Source organism: Clytia hemisphaerica, unplaced genomic scaffold (genome assembly GCF_902728285.1).
Source record: "Clytia hemisphaerica strain Z4C2 unplaced genomic scaffold, Clytia hemisphaerica genome assembly, whole genome shotgun sequence".
Taxonomy (NCBI): domain Eukaryota; kingdom Metazoa; phylum Cnidaria; class Hydrozoa; order Leptothecata; family Clytiidae; genus Clytia; species Clytia hemisphaerica.
Window position 1 is genome coordinate 601,081 of NW_027103253.1, and position 21,070 is coordinate 622,150.

A 21,070-nucleotide genomic window follows, 5' to 3' on the forward strand; every position below is an offset into this window, starting at 1 on the left:
ATTGCGCTCCGATAACGGTTTCCTGTTGGTTCGACACAAAAATCTTTAAAATTTCTCAAAACTTTGAACCAATAGTAAGTCGTCATTAGCGCGCACTGGTCTTGATGAAGTGAACCTTGCGAATTTTTCTTGCTTTTTTACAGGGCCATCTACAGTGAAGCTGATGTTTATCTGTTGGATGACCCACTCTCAGCTGTCGATAACAAAGTTGCTCGACATATCTTCGAAAAGTAAGTTTTTAACGGCCAATTAAAGAATTCGATTTTGAATCTACTCTAAAAGTGTACTCCTTTTCTAACTGACTAAATCAACTTAACACTTCGAGCATCTTTGGGGTTGCCCCTGAAAACTTTTGAAATATTCATCCACTTGACTTGAAATTTGAATATGAATTGGCATCTTTGGTGAACATTTTGGCATCATAATTCTTTGAAAATACCGAAAAAAGGATCCCCTCTAACTTTTTTTCACTCTATTTTCTTTTGCTCATATTTTGTGAGGCAATTCTACCTCCACGTGACATGCATTTTTGAGGCACAGGATCAATCTTTTGCCATCGGTGGTATCGTGACATTGTCCCTACCACATCTTTAACTCTAACCTTTATCGATGTCTCTTTAACTCGAACAAATTTTCTTATCGCTTCAGTGAAAAATACCTTATAAACCCTACTTGATTTCTCAGAAATTCCCTAACTCGAACAAATTTGTGCCCCCTGTGCGTCTTCGAGTTATGGGGACTGTTTAGTTACTTTTCTTTTTCAGATTATGACCTCCAGAGATTAAAGGTTTTGCTTTTAAATAAGAGTGATACCGTTTGCTTACTCATCAATTTTAATTCCCAAGCTTTTTTACATTAAATTGACACGGATGTGGAGCAAGATTGGTTAGAAAGAGGAAAAGAAAAACATTTTTTGCTTATATCAGCGCAATATAACAATAGGCAGACACCGTCCTTGTATGAAACGGGAACACTCATGCAAAAATAAAACCTTTAATGGCGACCAACTCTTTTCTTTTTTCAGTTGCATTCTGGGTCTCCTGAAGAATAAAATTACCATCCTTGTCACACATCAAATCCAATTTCTCGAACATTCCACCAATATTGTATACCTACAAAATGTAAGCCAGGCTTTAAATTATTTGTATTATAAATAGTTCGTAAGTAAGCAGTATATAGCTAGCAGTAAGCAGTGCTGAAGAGTCCTAAAAAGGACGAAATGCATATGCTGCTCTACCACCTAAATCTCCTTAAAGAAGATAGTTGGACAGAAAATCTATGAAATTGCTTACAACCAACGTCATTTAGTAATAAGAAATCTCCTAAAATTGAAATAAATTGGTGGAAGTTGTTTTTGTTCACAGCTCACAAATCCAGTTGGGTTTCCTAAAATTTTACGGTTTTTAGTAGGGATGAGAGCTCAGTGTAGCTTTCAAATTGGGATGAACTCAGGTTATTTCATCGGTGGGGAGAGGATTTTATATTATATTTTATATTTTTCCATTGGAAAGGAGGTCCCACCGGGTTGTCATTTTTCTCCCTGCAAAAAGTATAAACTGAAATGACTTCTTTCTGTCGCAAAGAAATCGTACGAGAAGTTTTTAATATGTATTTATCGAATTAAGCATTTTCTTCGTGCCAGTCAAATATTTAGCCTTCATGACTGGACTCCAATTTCTTTACTTTTTTTAAGGGAGCAAGCTGCGTGGAAGGTTCACTGCAAGATCTGACTAACAGAGGCGTCAACTTTGTCTCGCTTCTTCATCCACAAACAGACGACGGATTCTCTGATGGTGACTCCGCTATAGACACTGAAGATGGGTGGCATTATTCTCTGGATGAAGAAACACCCCTTCGACCGCCCTCCGCCCACGATTTGCATGGAATTAGCCTCAACGTAGATAATTGTGAATCAGCTCGAACATCCAAACGTTCTTTCAAGGTTAGAATCTTCCATTCAACAGTATCTACAAAATCACTTCTTTGATACTGGAGGGCTTGTAGATTACTTAATTGATGTTCACGTTACCGTTTATCAGCAAGCCCTATGACACAATGTATTATTATCAACTAGCCCGCCCCAGGTCACCTCTTTTACCGTAGCTACCCCGCCCCACTCCCAGAAAAATTAAAGAACATGCAGGCAAACTCTTTACAAAACTTTGAATCTGCCCCCAACTTCTTTTGGAACTTTCTAGCTCCCCCAGAAAAAGAGGAGGGGGAAGTCTATGTTTGGGACGTTAGCACATTCACTGCCGAACCCTTTTCGGATATGGAAAATCTAACCTCTTGGAATTCCATCAAAAAAGTCTGACTTTCAAGTGTCTTTTTAAATTGTACAACACAGAATTTTACGTAGATTTCAGAACTATGATTTTTTTTTGATTCAGCACGGCTAGTTATGGCAGTTTTGAACTGGTTTCACATACAACATTGTTTTTTCATTTGTATTTCCAGAGTGCTCATTCTTCAATCGACAGTTTCGAAGCATTCGAAGGAAATGATGACTATGAAACAATAAGAGGCGCCATTCCTTACAAAATCTACTACCGATATTTTAAAGAAGGAATTGGCGCCTTACCAACAGTATCTCTTTTCATTGCTGTTATTACAGGACAGGTATGTGTATTGAAATAATATTTTATTTTGTCTATTTCCATCCTTCCCTTTGCTCGTTTCAGTCTCGATTTTGTTCCAACTTCATTCTCAATTCAGAAATGTTTTTTCTTAGCTCTCCAATATTTCAGCTTTGTCCACAATTCCCCAACGAATACATTTTTGCAAGATAAAAATCTGTCCCCCGGACCCCACTATCAATGTTGAGTCCGCGTTGACGGTGGGCGATGGGGTGAGGGACAATGTGAAGTGTCTCAGATATAAATTGGGAGATTCCAAGCAAAGCACCACGCGGGAGGGTTTGCAGGGTATATGCGGTCCGAACCTCCAAAAACCGACCCTTCAAGAAAACTAGATATTTTTGTTGTCTTTTGTAACCACTTAGCGAGACTTGGGAATGTCAAAGAAACCAACCTTCGCCACCCCTTTTTTGCCAAAACCCTTAGGTTTACTACATATACCGCCAGCGGGTAATTGGTAAGTTCGTTTCTCCTTGCAGGGATTTATGTTTTTTTGGACCTACCTCCGGGTACCCCGGTGGAGGTCCTATGAATTAACTGTTGTCTGTTCGTCCGTCCGTCCGTTCGTCTGTTACCAGCTTTTCTCGAGATTGGCTCATTAGTTTATTTCTGATTTTTGGCACAAAGGTGCAAAATGGCAATGGCCAAAATGTGACGGAGCCCGATTTTCGAAAAAAAAAATTTTCCGGCCGAAAATGCCGGAAATATGCCGGAAAAACTGTTTTTTGACATTTTCTCGAGATTTCATCATTAGTTTTTTTTTATTTTTTGCTCCAAGATGCGTATTCGCAACGCTCAAAACATGGCCGAGCTCGATTTTTGAGAAAATTTTTTTCCCGGTTGAAAATGCCGGAAATCGCCGTGTTTGCAGATTTTATTGGATTTTTTCCTTATATTTCTATGTTTTTTACACAAAAACATTATTGATAACAGCGTTCACCATCAAGCATGATTCATAATTGTCAATAAAACTGATTATTGCGACCAGAACTTTCTATTTATTTTTTCCCTACAACCCTTCCCTCTCCCCCATCAACAATCAATGATGAATTTATTGTGTTATGCATTTTCGCTAAACGCTATATTTTCTGACTGATTTTTTTCATTTTTCTCCTCGCATTGCTATCTAACTTTCATCATCAGGTAGGTCCATTCAGCATCTAGCTTGTTATAAACAAATTGTAAGGCGAAGACCTTTTAAGTATTATGGTATCCTCTTCACACCTTTGTTCCAGGTCTTATTGACATTGGCGGATATCTGGCTAGCTGAATGGTAAGTACATAACCGCTGATCGAACTGTCCGCAGAAAGTCCTTTTTCAACATTGCTTTCAAATGATAATGAACACGCTTTGTCTTTCAAAATTGACAAATTTTTCATCCACTACAATCGCCGCCGAAGTATATTGGCAATTTTGGGTATTTTAACGTTTTTCAGAATTTAAAGATCGGGCGAGCATTGCAGTTCAGTTCAGTACTTCCACTTTTTTTCATTGCATTTTTCGATTTGGGAGGCGTTAATAAGTGGCTTCCAGGCTATATTCTCAGCCTTATTGGAATATTTTACAGCTTTTAGATCCTGAGATCCTAAGGTCATAAGTCTTAAGTTAATATTAAAACTCTACTTTCAAACCATACTTCAAAGCATTTAAAAATGACTTGCGGTTTTAAGGTTTTGAGGGAATTCCCTTTTTGTGCCAAATATTTCGGCGTCGATTGTAGAGTAACCTCAAATAAGACCATGTTTCGCACTTGACGGTTTCATTGTAAGTGGCTAGAATTTGAATTCAACCAATAGAATGGCTTCATCCCGTTTCGAAGCGAAATGGAACCGTACCGTGTCATCTAACTCATGTTGATATTATTCACAGCTATTTTGAAGTGAAAGTTTGTAGGAGCTTTAATGGGATAAATTTTCGCGGAGATTAAATAATTTAGCGGATATGGGTGTCATCCGCGAAATTAGGTCCCAATAGAAACTGGAAAGAGAAAAAAAATTTTTGAACAAAACTTAAAAAATGGCATCAAAGAATATTTCAACAACCACAATTTGGCAGTAAAAGTCACAAATTCGTGAAAGTATTGTCTTCTATTAGTGTCATCCGCAAAATTATGTTCCCCGTTAAATCTCTAAATTTCGCGGATGAGCTTAACCGTAAAATTTAATCCCTCGAAAATTAAATAAATAAATTCAATTTTTAGGGCTTTTGTTCAAGAGAGGAAAGCACAAAACAAAACATACGAATCGAAACTCTACATTCAAAACAATGATGACAACAACATGTATATATTTGTTGGGTTGTCCTGTGGCGCAGTCATCGGCAACGTAGTGCGGTTGTTGCTATTCTTTGCGGCGCTGGTTAAGTGCAGCCGGCGGTTACACAATCAAATGTTTGATGCTGTTCTGAAAGCGCCGTTGTATTTCTTCGAGACAAATACTTCAGGTGAGGAAATGAAAGAGACCTTTTCTTTTGACGAACATTTGGTCAAGACTCGACGCTTAACAAGGAAATTGCAACCAAGAATTTCCCTTTGATTTTGTTGGTGCACACTTTTTTTTATAAAGTATACCAGTAAAAGTCTTAAGCTCTGCTGTTCTCATTTCGTTGTATTTTGAGGGTGAAATTTTTCTTATCCTGTCCTTACTTTTAGGGTAAAAATAAAGGTATACCTTTTTTAATTCTTTGGCCCTTTTTGATTTGCTTAAAGTTATCTTCATTCTTCGATGACGAAAGCGATGGACGAGATGTCATCGTAAAAGTAGGCACTTCAGTCACGTGACTAAAAACTGTCGCGAAAATTTAGCGGGGAAGCGTTTTTTTATAAAGACGGGGTTTTCGATTTTTCAAAAAATAGTATACATTCTTCTATCAAAATATGGCAGGGGTTTTTACCAGCTTTTCATAAAACAAATGATTGTGTATAAAGCTCAGAGGACTGCCTGAGTTTCTCCCGTGTGTGCCGAATTTATTGTTTTTCCTAGTAAAATTCTACAGAGCTTTGAAATTCTTTTTTAGTCATAACTTTTTATAAACTCAATTTTTAAATATAGCACACCCTTAGTATTATAGAACAAAAACTTAACTTTCCAAAAACTATAAACACTTTATATCCAGTGTATTAGAGACCATGCCAAAATTCAATATTGTGATTTTCAAATTTCCAACATGACCCCCGTCCCAAAATCACTTTCGATTTTGCACGGGTTTTTGAGATTTCGGATCAAGAAGCAGCAGGAGAAGAAGAAGTGTGGAGAAAGAAGCTGTAACACATGGAAATATCCATTCCTATTTTAATGAATAGAAGAGAAGAAGGTAAGCATAAATTTGGAACAGCTTGCACTTGTCTTTGTGGCCCATATATTTAGTCTTGATGTCTGATGCTAAAGAAAACTAGATGTTAAAATATCCCTGTCGCCTGTGTACCTTTTTGTACACTCACTGTGCTGTGTACCTTTTTGTATGGTTGCTGTGTATCTTTTTGTCTGTTTGTATGTTCCCCATGTACCTTTTGTAATGCTCCCTGTGTACATTTTTGTACTTTCCCTGTGTACCTTTTGTATAGACCTTTTTTCAAAGAGGCCACCCTGTTGAATAATTATGTAGTCCAGCAGAAAAACAATGATAAAACCATGCATAATTATTACAATATGCTTGATACAGTACACTATCATTGTTTTTATGGCTGGACTACATAATTATTCAACAGGACGTCCTCTTTGAAAAAAGGTCTATGCTTTATGTGGTCCTTTTGTACGTTTTGTGTGATCTTTTTTGTACGCTACCCAGAGCAGCATGGTCCTTTTTGTATGAGTTTGGTGTGTATTTTTGTATCCCCTCCATAGGTCCTTTTTGTGTGTTCCCGGGTATACCTTTTTGTACACTCCCCATGTACCTTATTGTACGTTCCCAGTTTACCTTATTGTACGTTCCTCGTGTACCTTATTGTATGTTCCCCGTGTATCTTATTGTACGTTCCTCGTGTTCCTTATTGTACGTTCCCCGTGTACCTTATTGTACGTTCCTCGTGTACCTTATTGTACCTTTCCTGTGTACCTTATTGTACGTTCCCCGTGTACCTTATTGTACGTTCCCTGTGTACCTTACTGTATGTTCCGCGTGTACCTTATTGTATGTCCCCCGTGTACCTTACTGTAGTTCCCCGTGTACCTTATTGTACGTTCCCCGTTCACCTTATTGCAAGTTCCCCGTGTACCTTATTGCAAGTTCCCTGTGTACCTTATCAGTCAGGGAAATTGCAGTAGTTTTCATTCGTGGCTAGCTTATAACTGCTGCATATAGTGCTGGTCGACAAAGATAAACAAACATCGACTGTAAAAATCGTACGCGAAGAAAGCTTTTCTTTAGTAAAAGAATCTGATCCTCGGAAAAAATATTTTGTCTATGCATTAAAAAGATATGATCAATTATGTACAAAAATTGCCTGTTTTCTCCTTGAATCTTGAATTCTGTTTCTTGAATACTGCAATTGTGGTATATAAAAAATGTAAAAGTGACGTTTATACCGCAATTGCAGTAAAAAATTACTACCACAATTGAGGGATTTCCCTGACTGCTTATTGCATATGTTCCTCGTGTACCTTATTGTACTTTCCCTGTGTACCTTATTGTATGTTCCCCGTGTACATTATTATACGTTCCCCGTGTACCTTTGTACGTTCCCCATGGTCCTTCTTGTATAGGCTCTCCATGGTCCTTCTTGTAGGCTCTCGTGACTCTTTTTGTATGTCCCCTGCTGTCCTTTTTGTACTCTCAAGTGAACTTCTTTAATGGCTCAGTATATATATGCATGGCAAACATAGCCCTAACCATCAAGCAGAGTCTCACACCTTAGAGTCTTTTTTTCTCGGGAGATTTCAGCAAATGACCACACATTTGGCATTGTCCTTTAAAAGAGATTATTTCCCATTATGAAATTATCTTTCCTTTCACATTCAGGTGCCAGGATTACAAATTCAACAAAGTTGGACAACCTCTAAAGCTGACAATACAATGTAACTTGCTGACAATGATGTAATGATAATGTTGCACATATAATGAAAATACAAACAAAGACAAACATTCTCGCAACAATTGGACCAAGGAACTCTATTGTTCCAAGGTGTGATTTAATATCAATGATACAAATGTCATGGAGTTTGGTTTATCAAGACACAAATTTCACAAAAAAGATTGCTGGAAAGTGTTGTAAATATAATAGGAATAACTAAATGTGACAATTTCAAGGTTGACAATTTGGTATATTATCACATGAATACTAAAGTAACATGTTATGCACTGAAAATCCAAATCTGTAAAGGAGTAGATCCATTTAAGTAACCTTTTATTTGTGACTGGCATATTATGGTGGTATAAAATATTGATGACAAGGAATTTTTTCATATGAAACTAAGGTTTACAGCATTTCGATATCTCCAAATTCATTGCCATATTTCCATTGGTTCCTTAGTAGACAGTCTCCAGATATTTTGGCACTTTCTTACTCTGATGAGTCTTACATTCTAAGACTCATCAGAGTAAGAAAGTGCCAAAATATCTGGAGACTGTCTATATTGTAACTTGTAAATATCTAAGATTGGAGTCTAGTATGAAGTCTTAGTATGAAGCTAAAAACCAATATTAGTTCAAATACATTTTTTTATTTTTGTGTTAAAATGATTATCATTTGCATGCAATTTCTTAACAAGTTTTTAGACTTATATCATCTGTCAACATGTCTAATTTAAATTGTTATTTATTACAAGAATAAAATCGACTGTGTCATTTTCAGTGAAATATTGTGTTTATTTCATTTGATTTTTTAGATAATAGATGGAATGTGGAAATGTTTTGATGAAAGGAGATATCTAAACCAAATTTTGAAAACTTTGATGAGAATTGCAAAAAAACATTTTTTTATGATAGTTTTCAAAATTTTCTTCAACTCCATCTTTTTATTTTAGTGCGTTTTTCTGATATCATCCAATTTTAAATTTTAAATATCTGTTGCCTGGGACGAATTCAGACAATAAAATTTGGCACATGGAAAGATATAGTATACTATATCTTTGATTTCAATTTTTTGGCTTACCTCAGTAAAAGTGAGCAAAAATCTAATTTTTTGCAATAATCTAAATTCTTCGATATCTGTTGATTGGAACCACTTCAAACGATAAGATTTGCCACACTGGAAGATATCCAGGTACAGAAAATTTAATAACAAGAGTTTTGAATTTTTTTTGCTGACGCCAGCAGGAATAAGCAAAAATCGAATTTTTGCAATAAAATGCTGACATCATCAATTTTTTCAAAAATTTTTTTTTCAAACTCTTGTTCACCAAAATACCTTTCAGTGTGCAAAATTTTAGCTTTGCAATCAAAGTATTTCAAGAGTTATTGCAAAAAAATGGATTTATGACGCCATCTGTCATTTATGACGTCATCGAATCTAAAATCCTCAATATTTGTCGACTGAAACCACTTTAGCCAATGAAATTTGGCACACTGAAAGATATTCAGGTAAAGAAAATTTTTAAATCAAAAAATTTCCATTTTTTCTGCTGACGTCAGCGGAATAAGCAAAAATCGAATTTTTCCAATAAAATGCTGACGTCGTCGATTTTTTCAAAAAAAAAATTTTCAAACTCTAGTTTACCACAATACCTTTCAGTGTGCAAAATTTTAGCTTTGCAATCAAAGTATATCAAGAGTTATTTCAAAAAACAATTTTATGACGTCATCAGTTGGCCTAAAATTGAAATTTCTTAATTTTTGGGCCAAAAATTTGAAAAATTGTAAATTTTTACATTCAGTATCACGAGACACCATTTTTAGCACCGAAATGAATCAAAATGGACATTCAATACCGAAATCCTGAATTTTAATTGCGATTTTAGTTACCTTTTACCCCCGGATTTTCTCGTTTTTACGTTACCTCCCTGCATAAAAGTGGTATTAATTCTGCGAAAAAGTAAAATTTCAGCAAATTTTTTTTTTCAACCTGTAGTATGATGATCAAAGATCACCTGAAAGAAAAAAATCGAAAAAGTGTTTACCTAAACTTGGGTTAGAGCCAAAACTTGCTCAACCTTAAGTTTTTTTGACTAAAAAAATGCCTGTTTTTTGCCCACTTTTTGGAAGGCTCCTTGTAGTAAAAATCCGCTAATTTTTGCTCCAATTAGCTTCACAAAAAATCCAATAGCTTTTTTTCTATAAATGTTACAGAGGTCAGTGACCCCTCGTTGAAACGAGAAAAGATAGAGCTCTCCAATGAACCAAGTTTGACAGGGGTAGTTAAAAGTTCGAAAATCGGCCTAAAGTGCCTAGTAAAAGTTTTATTGCATTTTTAGTTCTGCCTTATGTATAATATCGCCAAACCAAATTATCGAGCTGTCGTAAAAGTCGAAGTCAGCCCTTGCCTGTGAAATTTGTACTGAATGATAATCACTGTTCCCTCCTCTTTCTTCTTCAGGGAAAATTTTGAATCGATTTTCGAAAGACATTTACGCAATGGATGAAGAACTGCCATGGACGTTCAACGATATGATACAGGTATCTCTTTTCATTGAAGATGGAATGTGCCAATCAAGGGTGATGATTGAGTTAATTGTATGACTGGCTTCTATTTAGTGTAAAAGTACCGATAGCGAGCACCTCACTAGCCAGTGCCTTCCCACAAACCAAATTTTTTCTTTGTTTTATGTTAAATCGCGATAAAAAACGGTTTTCGTCTAACAGGCTAGCACCTCACCGGGAACCGGGATTTTAATTTCCTTTCTCGGCGAGTTCCACTTTGATAATTTTCGAAAAATAGAAGCCTTTCGCAAATTCGATTTTTTCACTACTGTAGGAGCTTTGAAAGTTTAAAGTAACGTCAAAAGTTGGAGAACATTCGAAGAAGTCACACAGTTGAAAGAAGCTTAAGGCCGGTCTCCACTTTCGCGCGACATGAGCAAAAACTTTTTGACGTTTTTGTAAGCTCATTGGTCGGTTGAAAAATGAAGCAATTCCATTGGTTGAAATTGACGTAACGGATGAAAAAGTAGAACTTCCTTCAACTTTTTTCTTGTTCGCGCGAAACTTTTTTATGACGTAATCTTTTCTTTAGGCAAAAAAAGGTTTAAAAAAACTGTCGCCCATTTCGCGCGAAAGTGGAGACCGGTCCTTAATGCATAAAAAAAAAATAACTCCGTTCTGCTTCTGGCAACTTCCAAAAACGTCAAAATAAACTTCGGGCTATTTTTCTTGAATTGCTTTCAAAGTCATACGATTACTAACACTCTTCGGCCCAATGATTTTCGTATTGGAAGTTTGGCGTTATATGATAACGTAGATATTCACACCCTCTAAAGAAGATTTACACTTGTTTTTGAGAAATGAAGATCAAACAGTGGAGAAAAATGAAGCAACTCCATTGGCGCGATCTGACGTAACGGTTGAAAAAAGTTGAAATGTGTTCAACTTTTTTTTTCGAGCGCGCGCTACATTTTTATGACGTAATCTTTTTTTCAAGCAAAAAGGATTGAAGCCAAAAAGTGCGATCGCAGTGCGAGCAAGTGGGGACCGGCCACTTTGCCCGATGATGGGAGAAGAATCCCTGGAAGCCTTATGTAAATGCTATGACCTAAGCCGCGATAAACTTCCAATATAGTGAGGGTCTCTTGGGTAATTGTTTTACAGAGGCACGACTTACTCGTAACGTCATTACTCGTTTTTTATAAGAACAAACTATATAACATAGTGGTGGCGATAATATTAAAAAAAAAGTTAAGAACATTTTGAGGCTTTACCAACTCTCAGATTTCTAAGGAGAATGGACAAAAATACCAAATAACAAATACTCATAAAATGATGAAAATAAGAACATGGTAAGAACATTCAAAGTTTCCAAAATTTTGGATGTTCTTAAAAAAAAACGTGTAAAATGGTAAACACATTTCCATTCAATTGACAAGAATCTCGACATCGCTAATTTCCCAATGCTCTCTTCCATTTCAGCTCTCCTTCTTAACACTGGCCATTTTCATCATGAACTGCTTAAGTGTACCATATTTGTGTATTCTACTGCTACCCATCATTTGCTTCTTCGTCGGCTTCCGTCACTTTTTCGTCAAAACGTCACGTGATCTGAGAAGACTTGAAGCATCGTGTAAGAATGTTTTTGTTTTGTTTTTCATTTCATTCTTATTCCATGAAATAATATTAACGTGGGGGGTATCATTTCTGTATTTACGTTTTCATAACTTGAACACACATAGGGGGACTAAAGTTTAATCGAGTTCCGAGGCATTGAAATTTGACCATATTTCACATTTCAGCCCGTACACCATTTTACAATCACGTCATTTCCACGTTAGACGGTCTTTCAACTATTCGTTCGTTCGCTCTTCATGACGTCTTGATGGAGGAATTCAACGCATGCGCAGATTACCAAACAGAGGGGTGGTTAATGTACTTATATTCCATGAAATGGTTCGGACAGCGCCTCAACTTTGTGGTGACCCTCTTCTCCATTTGCGCCATCTTTGCTCCTATCGTCCTCGCCAGATATATTGGTAAGTTTACTTTCTAAATTTGATCTTATCTCTTCTCTGATATATTTAACCTCCGTGTATCAGCCATCTTTGTAGCCAATGTTATCGCCAGATATATTGGTAAGTTTTCTTTCTAAATTTGATCTTATTTCTTCTCTGATATATTTAACCTCCGTGTATCAGCCATCTTTGTAGCCAATGTTATCGCCAGATATATTGGTAAGTTTTCTTTCTAAATTTGATCTTATTTCTTCTCTGATATATTTAACCTCCGTGTATCAGCCATCTTTGTAGCCAATGTTATCGCCAGATATATTGGTAAGTTTTCTTTCTAAATTTGATCTTATTTCTTCTCTGATATATTTAACCTCCGTGTATCAGCCATCTTTGTAGCCAATGTTATCGCCAGATATATTGGTAAGTTTTCTTTCTTTCTAAATTTGATCTTATCTCTTCTCTGATATATTTAACCTCCGTGTATCAGCCATCTTTGTAGCCAATGTTATCGCCAGATATATATTGGTAAGTTTACTTTCTAAATTTGATCTTATTTCTTCTCTGATATATTTAACCTCCGTGTATCAGCCATCTTTGCACCTATCGTCCTCGCCAGATATATTGGTAAGTTTTCTTTCTAAATTTGATCTTATCTCTTCTCTGATATATTTAACCTCCGTGTATCAGCCATCTTTGTAGCCAATGTTATCGCCAGATATATTGGTAAGTTTACTTTCTAAATTTGATCTTATTTCTTCTCTGATATATTTAACCTCCGTGTATCAGCCATCTTTGTAGCCAATGTTATCGCCAGATATATTGGTAAGTTTACTTTCTAAATTTGATCTTATTTCTTCTCTGATATATTTAACCTCCGTGTATCAGCCATCTTTGCACCTATCGTCCTCGCCAGATATATTGGTAAGTTTTCTTTCTAAATTTGATCTTATTTCTTCTCTGATATATTTAACCTCCGTGTATCAGCCATCTTTGTAGCCAATGTTATCGCCAGATATATTGGTAAGTTTTCTTCTAAATTGATCTTATTTCTACTCTGATATATTTAACCTCCGTGTATCAGCCATCTTTGTAGCCAATGTTATCGCCAGATATATTGGTAAGTTTTCTTTCTAAATTTGATCTTATCTCTTCTCTGATATATTTAACCTCCGTGTATCAGCCATCTTTGTAGCCAATGTTATCGCCAGATATATTGGTAAGTTTTCTTTCTAAATTTGATCTTATTTCTTCTCTGATATATTTAACCTCCGTGTATCAGCCATCTTTGCACCTATCGTCCTCGCCAGATATATTGGTAAGTTTTCTTTCTAAATTTGATCTTATTTCTTCTCTGATATATTTAACCTCCGTGTATCAGCCATCTTTGTAGCCAATGTTATCGCCAGATATATTGGTAAGTTTTCTTTCTAAATTTGGTCTCATCTCTTCTCTGATATCTTTAACCTCCGTGTGTCAGCCATCTTTGTAGCCAATGTTATCGCCAGATATATTGGTAAGTTTTCTTTCTAAATTTGATCTTATCTCTTCTCTGATATATTTAACCTCCGTGTATCAGCCATCTTTGTAGCCAATGTTATCGCCAGATATATTGGTAAGTTTTCTTTATAAATTTGGTCTCATCTCTTCTCTGATATATTTAACCTCCGTGTATCAGCCATCTTTGTAGCCAATGTTATCGCCAGATATATTGGTAAGTTTACTTTCTAAATTTGATCTTATCTCTTCTCTGATATCTTTAACCTCCGTGTGTCAGCCATCTTTGTAGCCAATGTTCTCGCCAGATATATTGGTAAGTTTTCTTTCTAAATTTGATCTTATCTCTTCTCTGATATCTTTAACCTCCTTGTATCAACCATCATTTTTCAATCGCGAAAATTAATTCCCAAGAATTGCGTTTAGACTGCGAAAATTAGATCCCGCGAAAATTAGTTCCTTTAAGATAGAAAAGTTATGTATTTCAAGCCATGGCCAGCTGATAACTTCAGATAAAATAATGTTCCGGTACCTTGATACTTATAGAAAAATAAAATGTTTGGATTTTCTACTAGACTACGTATAAAGACTAATACTAACTAGATTAAGTATATGTTTTTTAAGAGTATACCTTATTACACGAATATTACTAGACAAGTATTCAACGGCCTTGAAATTAACATGATATGAAATTAGCACGAATTTTTCTGCTTTTTCAAGGAAACAGCGGTTGGTTTTAATTAAGGGTTTTTTATTAACACGAAATTTTTCAATTCATGTTAATAAAATGACTAATAATATTTTTGTAATAAGGTACATCTTTCAGACATGTAATCCATTGGTTCTTATAAAAGACTTTTTATCGTTTTTGGTTGAAACCATTAAAATTGGACGAGGGGCTGGTTGGCTGAAAATCACGAAAAATAGATTTATTTGATCATATAAAAGCCGTCATTAGTTTATTTTATTGTTTTTGCTTCAAATCTTTAGAATTGGACGAGGGGCTGGTTGGCTGAAAATCACGAAAAATAGATCTATTGGATCATATAAAAAACGTCATTAGTTTAGTTTATTGTTTTTGCTTCAAACATTTAGAATTGGACGAAGGGCTGGTTGGTGTCAGTTTGACGTACGTGCTCTTATTAAGTGGAATGTTCCAATGGTGCGTTCAACAGAGCGCACAGGTTGATAACCTGATGACCTCGGTACAACGTGCTTTTCAATACGCTGACCTACATCCAGAACGGGATGAGGGTACGGATAAAGATTTACGAGACACGTGGCCGGAATATGGTTTGTTGACATTCGAAAGCGCTTCCTTTTCATATCACAAATCGCTACCGTACGTTTTGAAAAAGATTTTCACGGCTGTGCGTCCATATGAAAAGGTTTGTTATATTTTTATTACCCGTATCAGCCCTTTTGCACCGGCCCTTGTGACAACTTTTTCAATCAGCCCGGCCCTTAAATTAGCCCTGGAATTGCACTATAACAGGGTTGCCACGTCTGCCAGAAATGTCTGGAATTAGGTTAAAGTCTGGAAATGTCTGGAAAGTCTGGAAAACGTCTGGAATTGGCATACCCGTCTAGAAAAGTCTGGAGTTGGCATACATGTCTGGAAAAGAATAGAATTTGAAGGAAATAGACCTGAATGAAGCCTAGTAAACTTTCCGGTAATAGGAAACTTTTACCCTGGCATTTGAAATTCCTAAAAATTTCTGCTCGTTACGCTCGCAACCAAATCTTTAAATCGTGTTCATTCTTAAATTTCTCATTGCGTTGTATTTCTCAATCTGGCCTTTCAAATGATGTTAAGGAAAGACTGAAAACCTTCCTAATGGATAAAATGTCAGGAAAATATTGTTTTTTTTGTCAAAATATCTGGAAATTCTCTGATATTTTCAGGTAAAAAATCTGGAAGTACATGGCATTTTAGACTAAAAGTCTGGAAATTTGAACTTGGCAAACCTGTGGCAACCCTGTATAATGATCATTTTCACAGTACATATAATATATAAAATAATATATAAAATTCAAAACATAAAAAAACTTTCTTTTTGTTGTTTTTTGATGATATTTAAAATCAATCAGTGAGAAACTTGACTATGGGTTATAAATGAATTTGCAATAAATATTTTTGATTTTTTTTTTCACAGTGATGATTTTATATGATCAAGGCAAGGATTTACTCTTCAGAAAATGGCTATTCTTGCAACATTTTTCATCAATTCGATTCCAATTTTCTGTTAATATTTCCATCTGAAAACATTTCTCTGCCGAATATCTTTTCAAAGAGTGGTAGACCCGACATCATTTTGTAAGCGTTTAATTTTTCTTTTCAGCTTGGCATTGTTGGCAGAACAGGTTCCGGCAAAAGTTCCGTTTTGAACATGCTGTTCCGGCTTGGAAATAATGTGGGAACAGTCCGTATTGATGGCTATCCGATTGCAGATTTACGTTTGAAGACATTGAGACAATCTATTTCTGTTATCCCGCAGGTTAGAATATATAATTTGCCCCGAAAAAAGCGTTTTTATATAAAATAGAATCCTCATAATTTATGCGAAATTGTATGATTTGCATTATACTTAGATATTTCAATCTCAAAACCATCTTGGTTGTTTTTTAATGATATTTAAAGTCGATCAGTGAGAAACTTGACTATGGGTTATTTAAAAAATATTTGAATTTGCAATAATATTTTTTTTCACATAGATGATTTTATATTCTTGCAATATTCTGCGAAATTAATTGTATGATTTGCATATACTTAGATATTTCAATCTCAAAACCATCTTGGGAGTTGAATATCTATTAATTAAACAGGGCATTGTAATCTCATTTCAATCATTCTATGTTCAGTTAAGATAATGAGTTTTGAAGATTTTACTTTATATAAAAATTTGTCCGCCTTTTTGGGACACACTTTAGTTAATCAATCTTTCTTTATTTGCATAGCAAATGTTTTTCCCTCGAAAATTCGAAAATTCGAAATCCACGTTTTTTATAAGAAACACATTTATAAGGAACTTGAGGCTGAAAATGGTCCGAAAAATAATGAATTGTCAAGGAACTGCTCAGGCTGAGAATAAGAAAACAAATTAAGGAAGAGTAAGAACTTACATACATTTACAAAAATCTAAACAAAAAATCGATCAAATATTGACGAAACAACGTTTCGTTTATTGTACTGGTAGTCAATTGTTTAACAAAGCATCAAATCTGAAATTCTCTGAAAAAAATAAGGAACTCCAGGCTATCGGAGCCAAGTTAAGGTTTCTTATAAAAAACATTTAGAAAGGTTAAACATGGTGCTATTTGCGACGTGAGGTATGATTAACACCCTAACCGATTCACCCCCACATCCCTGTACAACAAAGTTTCTTAGTTTATGTAGGAATCTATTGAGAGCTATTTTCATGATTTTTTTTTTTTTGGGGGGGGGGGGTTATAGGACTAATAACGGCTAATAACATTTCTTTAAAGTAAGTTTGTGTGAATTATTCAAAGCGTATCTATACGTATATGAAGCTGTTTGCTGATCTTTCAAAAGCAAGACCTTTCAAGACCCTTATTGTCCGCACGTATCATGCAGCACCCATTTTGTCTAAATACCCCCCCCTGGATTTAAAAAGATTCCATTCTTTCTTGTTTCTAGTGCCCAGTCCTTTTCAGTGGAACACTTCGAAAGAATTTGGATCCATTCAGTGAACACGTTGATGGAGATATCTGGGAGGCCTTAGATGACGTGAGTTAAACATGCTAATTTGTGACCCCTTACTTTAGACTACATCTTTTGTTGTGGGTGGAATTGACCATTAGAATTGACCTTTTTCATTTCATGATTTTTTGATAAATAGTCATCCTAATATATTCTTATACTGTATTCTTGGTTAGGAGCCAAAACACAGTCAGTCTAAAATTAACATGCATAAAATGGCATTTTTTTGAAAGTATCGTCGAGCATTACTGGGGGTAATTTTGCAATTTAGAGTTGAAAATACTCTAGAAATTGCATTTTTAAGCTCAGACGCCGAAAATATGGATAAAAAGAAGACCTCTTGCCTTTCAGCACCCCCAAAGCAATTGGCTACTGGAAGGGGGATTTAGGGAATCTCTTTAACTTAACCCTTTGCATGCCATTCGCTAATATTTCAAGGGCAATTAATTAATGATTAATCTCTTAATTTAAGGTCCAAATGAAAGACGCCATTTTGAATTGTAAACAAAAACTTGATACCATGGTAACAGAGTCAGGAAACAACTGGAGTGTGGGGGAGCGCCAACTGTTGTGTTTGGCCAGAGCGTTGTTGAGAAGCTGCAAAATCCTTTTCATCGATGAAGCCACCTCAAACGTCGATAATGAGTATGATTCTTCGAGATCTATCTATTCTTCGCACTAACTTTTAGATACCCTGGACCAAGTTTCTAAACCCCGGCCAAGCAAAATCTTTGATTGGAGTTTTTTTTGAAAAGTGGTACCCTAATGGTAGCACTTCTCAACAGCGGTGTAAATGCATTGAGAGCGTTAGCGTAGAACTACTTTTCCTCAAATCCTTTTGATGATGTAGCGCCGTTAGACGTTATTTTTTATCATTGCAAGGGCTTCTTTGCGGGCACCACTTTCAAAAAAACTCCGATCAAAGATGACTGATCTAGATTTGTCCAGGGTTTATAAAAGTCAGTGATTCTACGTTACGTGAGATATGTTTTAAGAAAGCCTGCACCAAACTCTCTAACTGTATCCTTACTTTATCCACATCAATGCAATGGTATCTATCGCTTTTTTTCAAGCCCCTTTCTACGCACTTTATTTTTCGAAGATTTAGTACCAGAAGTTGGTACCAGGGAGAAACAGGATTCATCTAACTGAAACCGACCGACAGAAAGCAAAAATCACCGGCGGGTACTCGGGAATAGTACTGGGTGGCACCCACATGGTGAAATTTTTATCCGACACGCTAAAGCTCTGAAGGTCGGGAAAATTTTCAACGTCTGGAAGGTTTACATTACGGAATTTTACAAGACTGCATCAAGGATTTTGCAGCCGGAGGTCTGGTAACCCAGCCCTCGTTTTCGGGTCCAACCGAAATATTTTTAGCTTTACGCGCAAAGATAGTTGAACCCGACTGGGGAAGCGGCACATCAAAGGCCGACTATCATTCCTCTCCGATGGGAAATTGGCCCGCTCCTTTAGAGCTTTAGCGTGGGCGGCCGCCAATCGGCTATAGAAATATCAGATAAGCTTTGATTCTGCATCAAACACTCGCTTCCTTCCTTCTTTGCGCAGTGATGTTGCAAAGAATAATCACCTGTCTTATTCATATGTTAACCCAATGTTTTAGCTCATTGTACTAACTTGGATCTTTTTCCATAAAATTAGACCATCACCCTTTTTGGTACACTGTACTCAGCCTGCAGAATTTTTAAACAACCCTTTTAGTACACAGTTAGTACACTGTACTAATTCTTTCTTGACCAAATAAGTTTGGACACCACACCAGAGTAGTTCACTGATCAAACATTTTCTTCAGTTAGTCACAAGGTGTTCCATTTTCTTGGCCCATCAATATAGTACAGTATAATTAGGGTTGAATAGTTCAATTTTAGCACAGAGGTTCCTTGACTTCCAGGTTTCCCCTGACACTATATATTGATAATTTTGCGTAGTCAAGAAAAACACATGAATGAATATTTTTCGGTCACTGGCATTTCTCAACATAAAAATGGATTTATTCTATCCTATTTCTGATAATTTTTTGTATATTAACGTTTTTAAGGATTCAAAGTTCGGGTGAGATTTACGACTTCGACTTTGGAGGGATTCAGTGGCATCTAGGCTATATTCTCCATATTCTCAGTCTTTTGGGACAATTTTGAGCATTTGGAAGCTGAGATCCTAAGCTAAAGTCCAGTGTTAAAACTCAGAGTTCAAGCTTAATGTTAAAGCTCAGAGTTGCGAAACTCTTACTTTCCAGAAGTAAATTGAAACACTTACAAATCATTTGTAGTGTTTACAGAGAAATTCCCCTTTTCATCAAAAACACGCTTTTTTATAAGAATAGTGTACTTTAGAAGACGGTCAAGTATTCTTAAGAAATTGCCAAAATTGAGGGTGAAATATTCTTAACGTATTCTTACTTTTTTAGACTTGACTTTTTTACAAACATGAGAAATGATCAATTTGAGATTTTTGGACTTTTGAGTGAACATTTGGGTTAAAATTATATTCCTGCCTCAAAGTTTAAATTCAAGTCTAACAAAGGAAGCAGTCTTTTTCTGTTAACCAAATACAAAATGACTGTATTCTTATCAAATTCTGTGAAATTCACTCTAGAGGGTATTCTTAGGGTATGCTTACAATTTGGCTAATTTTTTACCCTGATATTCTTATAGAAGATATTCTTATTAAAAAAAGCGTGTATTACGACTTTCATTGTCGATTTTACTGATCACTCTCTATCTCTATCTCTTAGAACGGATGCTTTGGTGCAAGAGACCATCCGCCGGAAGTTCAAAGAATGCACCGTCATCACGATCGCTCATCGTTTGAACACGGTTATGGATTCCGATCGAATCATGGTAAGTGTGACCATCATACATTTTTTGTTTAGTTACACTTACAGTCAACTTTCACTTATCTGAATTTTTATTATTCGAACTAAAATACTAGTCCCCTCAGCTGGGAATTCGTATAAACTAGTCTCTGTAATTTGAATCTTTCTATAATTCGAGGAGAATTCTAGGTTCATTAAAGATCGAATTAGAGAGAGTCAATTTTGGCTGGCGTGGTGCTCGTGTCTATAGCTCATTTCACGGTTAAAATGTATCTTCTGTTATTAGGGTTGATTTTAGCCTCTTCTTCTCATAACGGCTTTCCGTTGGATGGACGAAGAAGCATACAAAATTTCCCACAATCCCTTTCGGCCTTGAGATTGAAACTCTAGTAGAATAAGCAAGTCTGTATAAAAAAGGAAATGCTCGTTTAGAGCAATGCTATTAAAGTCTGTCTCGAAATAATTGCTTTTTTTTCTCAATTTTTTTAATTGATAATATTCCACTCTCGAATATCTTTTTAACGAGCACAAAACCGCAACTTGATTCGAATTCTATCAAAAGTTACAGCCATTTTTTTCTCCAGCTGCAAATTATTTCGAGACAGACTTTAGTGCAATAGACGATATCGCGTTTAGATAAATGCAATGCATTCTGGTTTCTCGGGGACCCTCAAGGGAATTATAATCTATTCCAGATCATTATATAATCGACATTATAATTCCTTTGAGAGTCCCCGAGAAACCAGAATGCATTGCATTTATCTAAACGCGATATCGTCTATTCTTTTAACTTTGATAGAAAATCGTCCGGTAGTTGATTTTGTCCGGTAGTAGAAAATTGTCCGGTATTTGAAA

General features: G+C 35.8%; 1 protein-coding gene across 1 annotated transcript in view; it reads left to right on the forward strand.

Moving 5' to 3' along the window:
- LOC136797887 (ATP-binding cassette sub-family C member 4-like) overlaps nucleotides 1-21,070 on the forward strand; it is a 38,232-nt gene that overhangs the window by 14,222 nt on the left and 2,940 nt on the right. Inside the window, exons 14-27 of the mRNA XM_067054469.1 lie at nucleotides 144-230; nucleotides 1,025-1,121; nucleotides 1,694-1,942; nucleotides 2,458-2,619; nucleotides 3,872-3,909; nucleotides 4,838-5,079; nucleotides 10,106-10,185; nucleotides 11,632-11,782; nucleotides 11,952-12,188; nucleotides 14,754-15,046; nucleotides 16,001-16,156; nucleotides 17,317-17,406; nucleotides 17,852-18,024; nucleotides 20,135-20,240. Of these exons, the coding sequence (XP_066910570.1) occupies nucleotides 144-230; nucleotides 1,025-1,121; nucleotides 1,694-1,942; nucleotides 2,458-2,619; nucleotides 3,872-3,909; nucleotides 4,838-5,079; nucleotides 10,106-10,185; nucleotides 11,632-11,782; nucleotides 11,952-12,188; nucleotides 14,754-15,046; nucleotides 16,001-16,156; nucleotides 17,317-17,406; nucleotides 17,852-18,024; nucleotides 20,135-20,240 (2,161 nt within the window). The remainder of the gene's footprint in view (nucleotides 1-143; nucleotides 231-1,024; nucleotides 1,122-1,693; nucleotides 1,943-2,457; nucleotides 2,620-3,871; nucleotides 3,910-4,837; nucleotides 5,080-10,105; nucleotides 10,186-11,631; nucleotides 11,783-11,951; nucleotides 12,189-14,753; nucleotides 15,047-16,000; nucleotides 16,157-17,316; nucleotides 17,407-17,851; nucleotides 18,025-20,134; nucleotides 20,241-21,070) is intronic.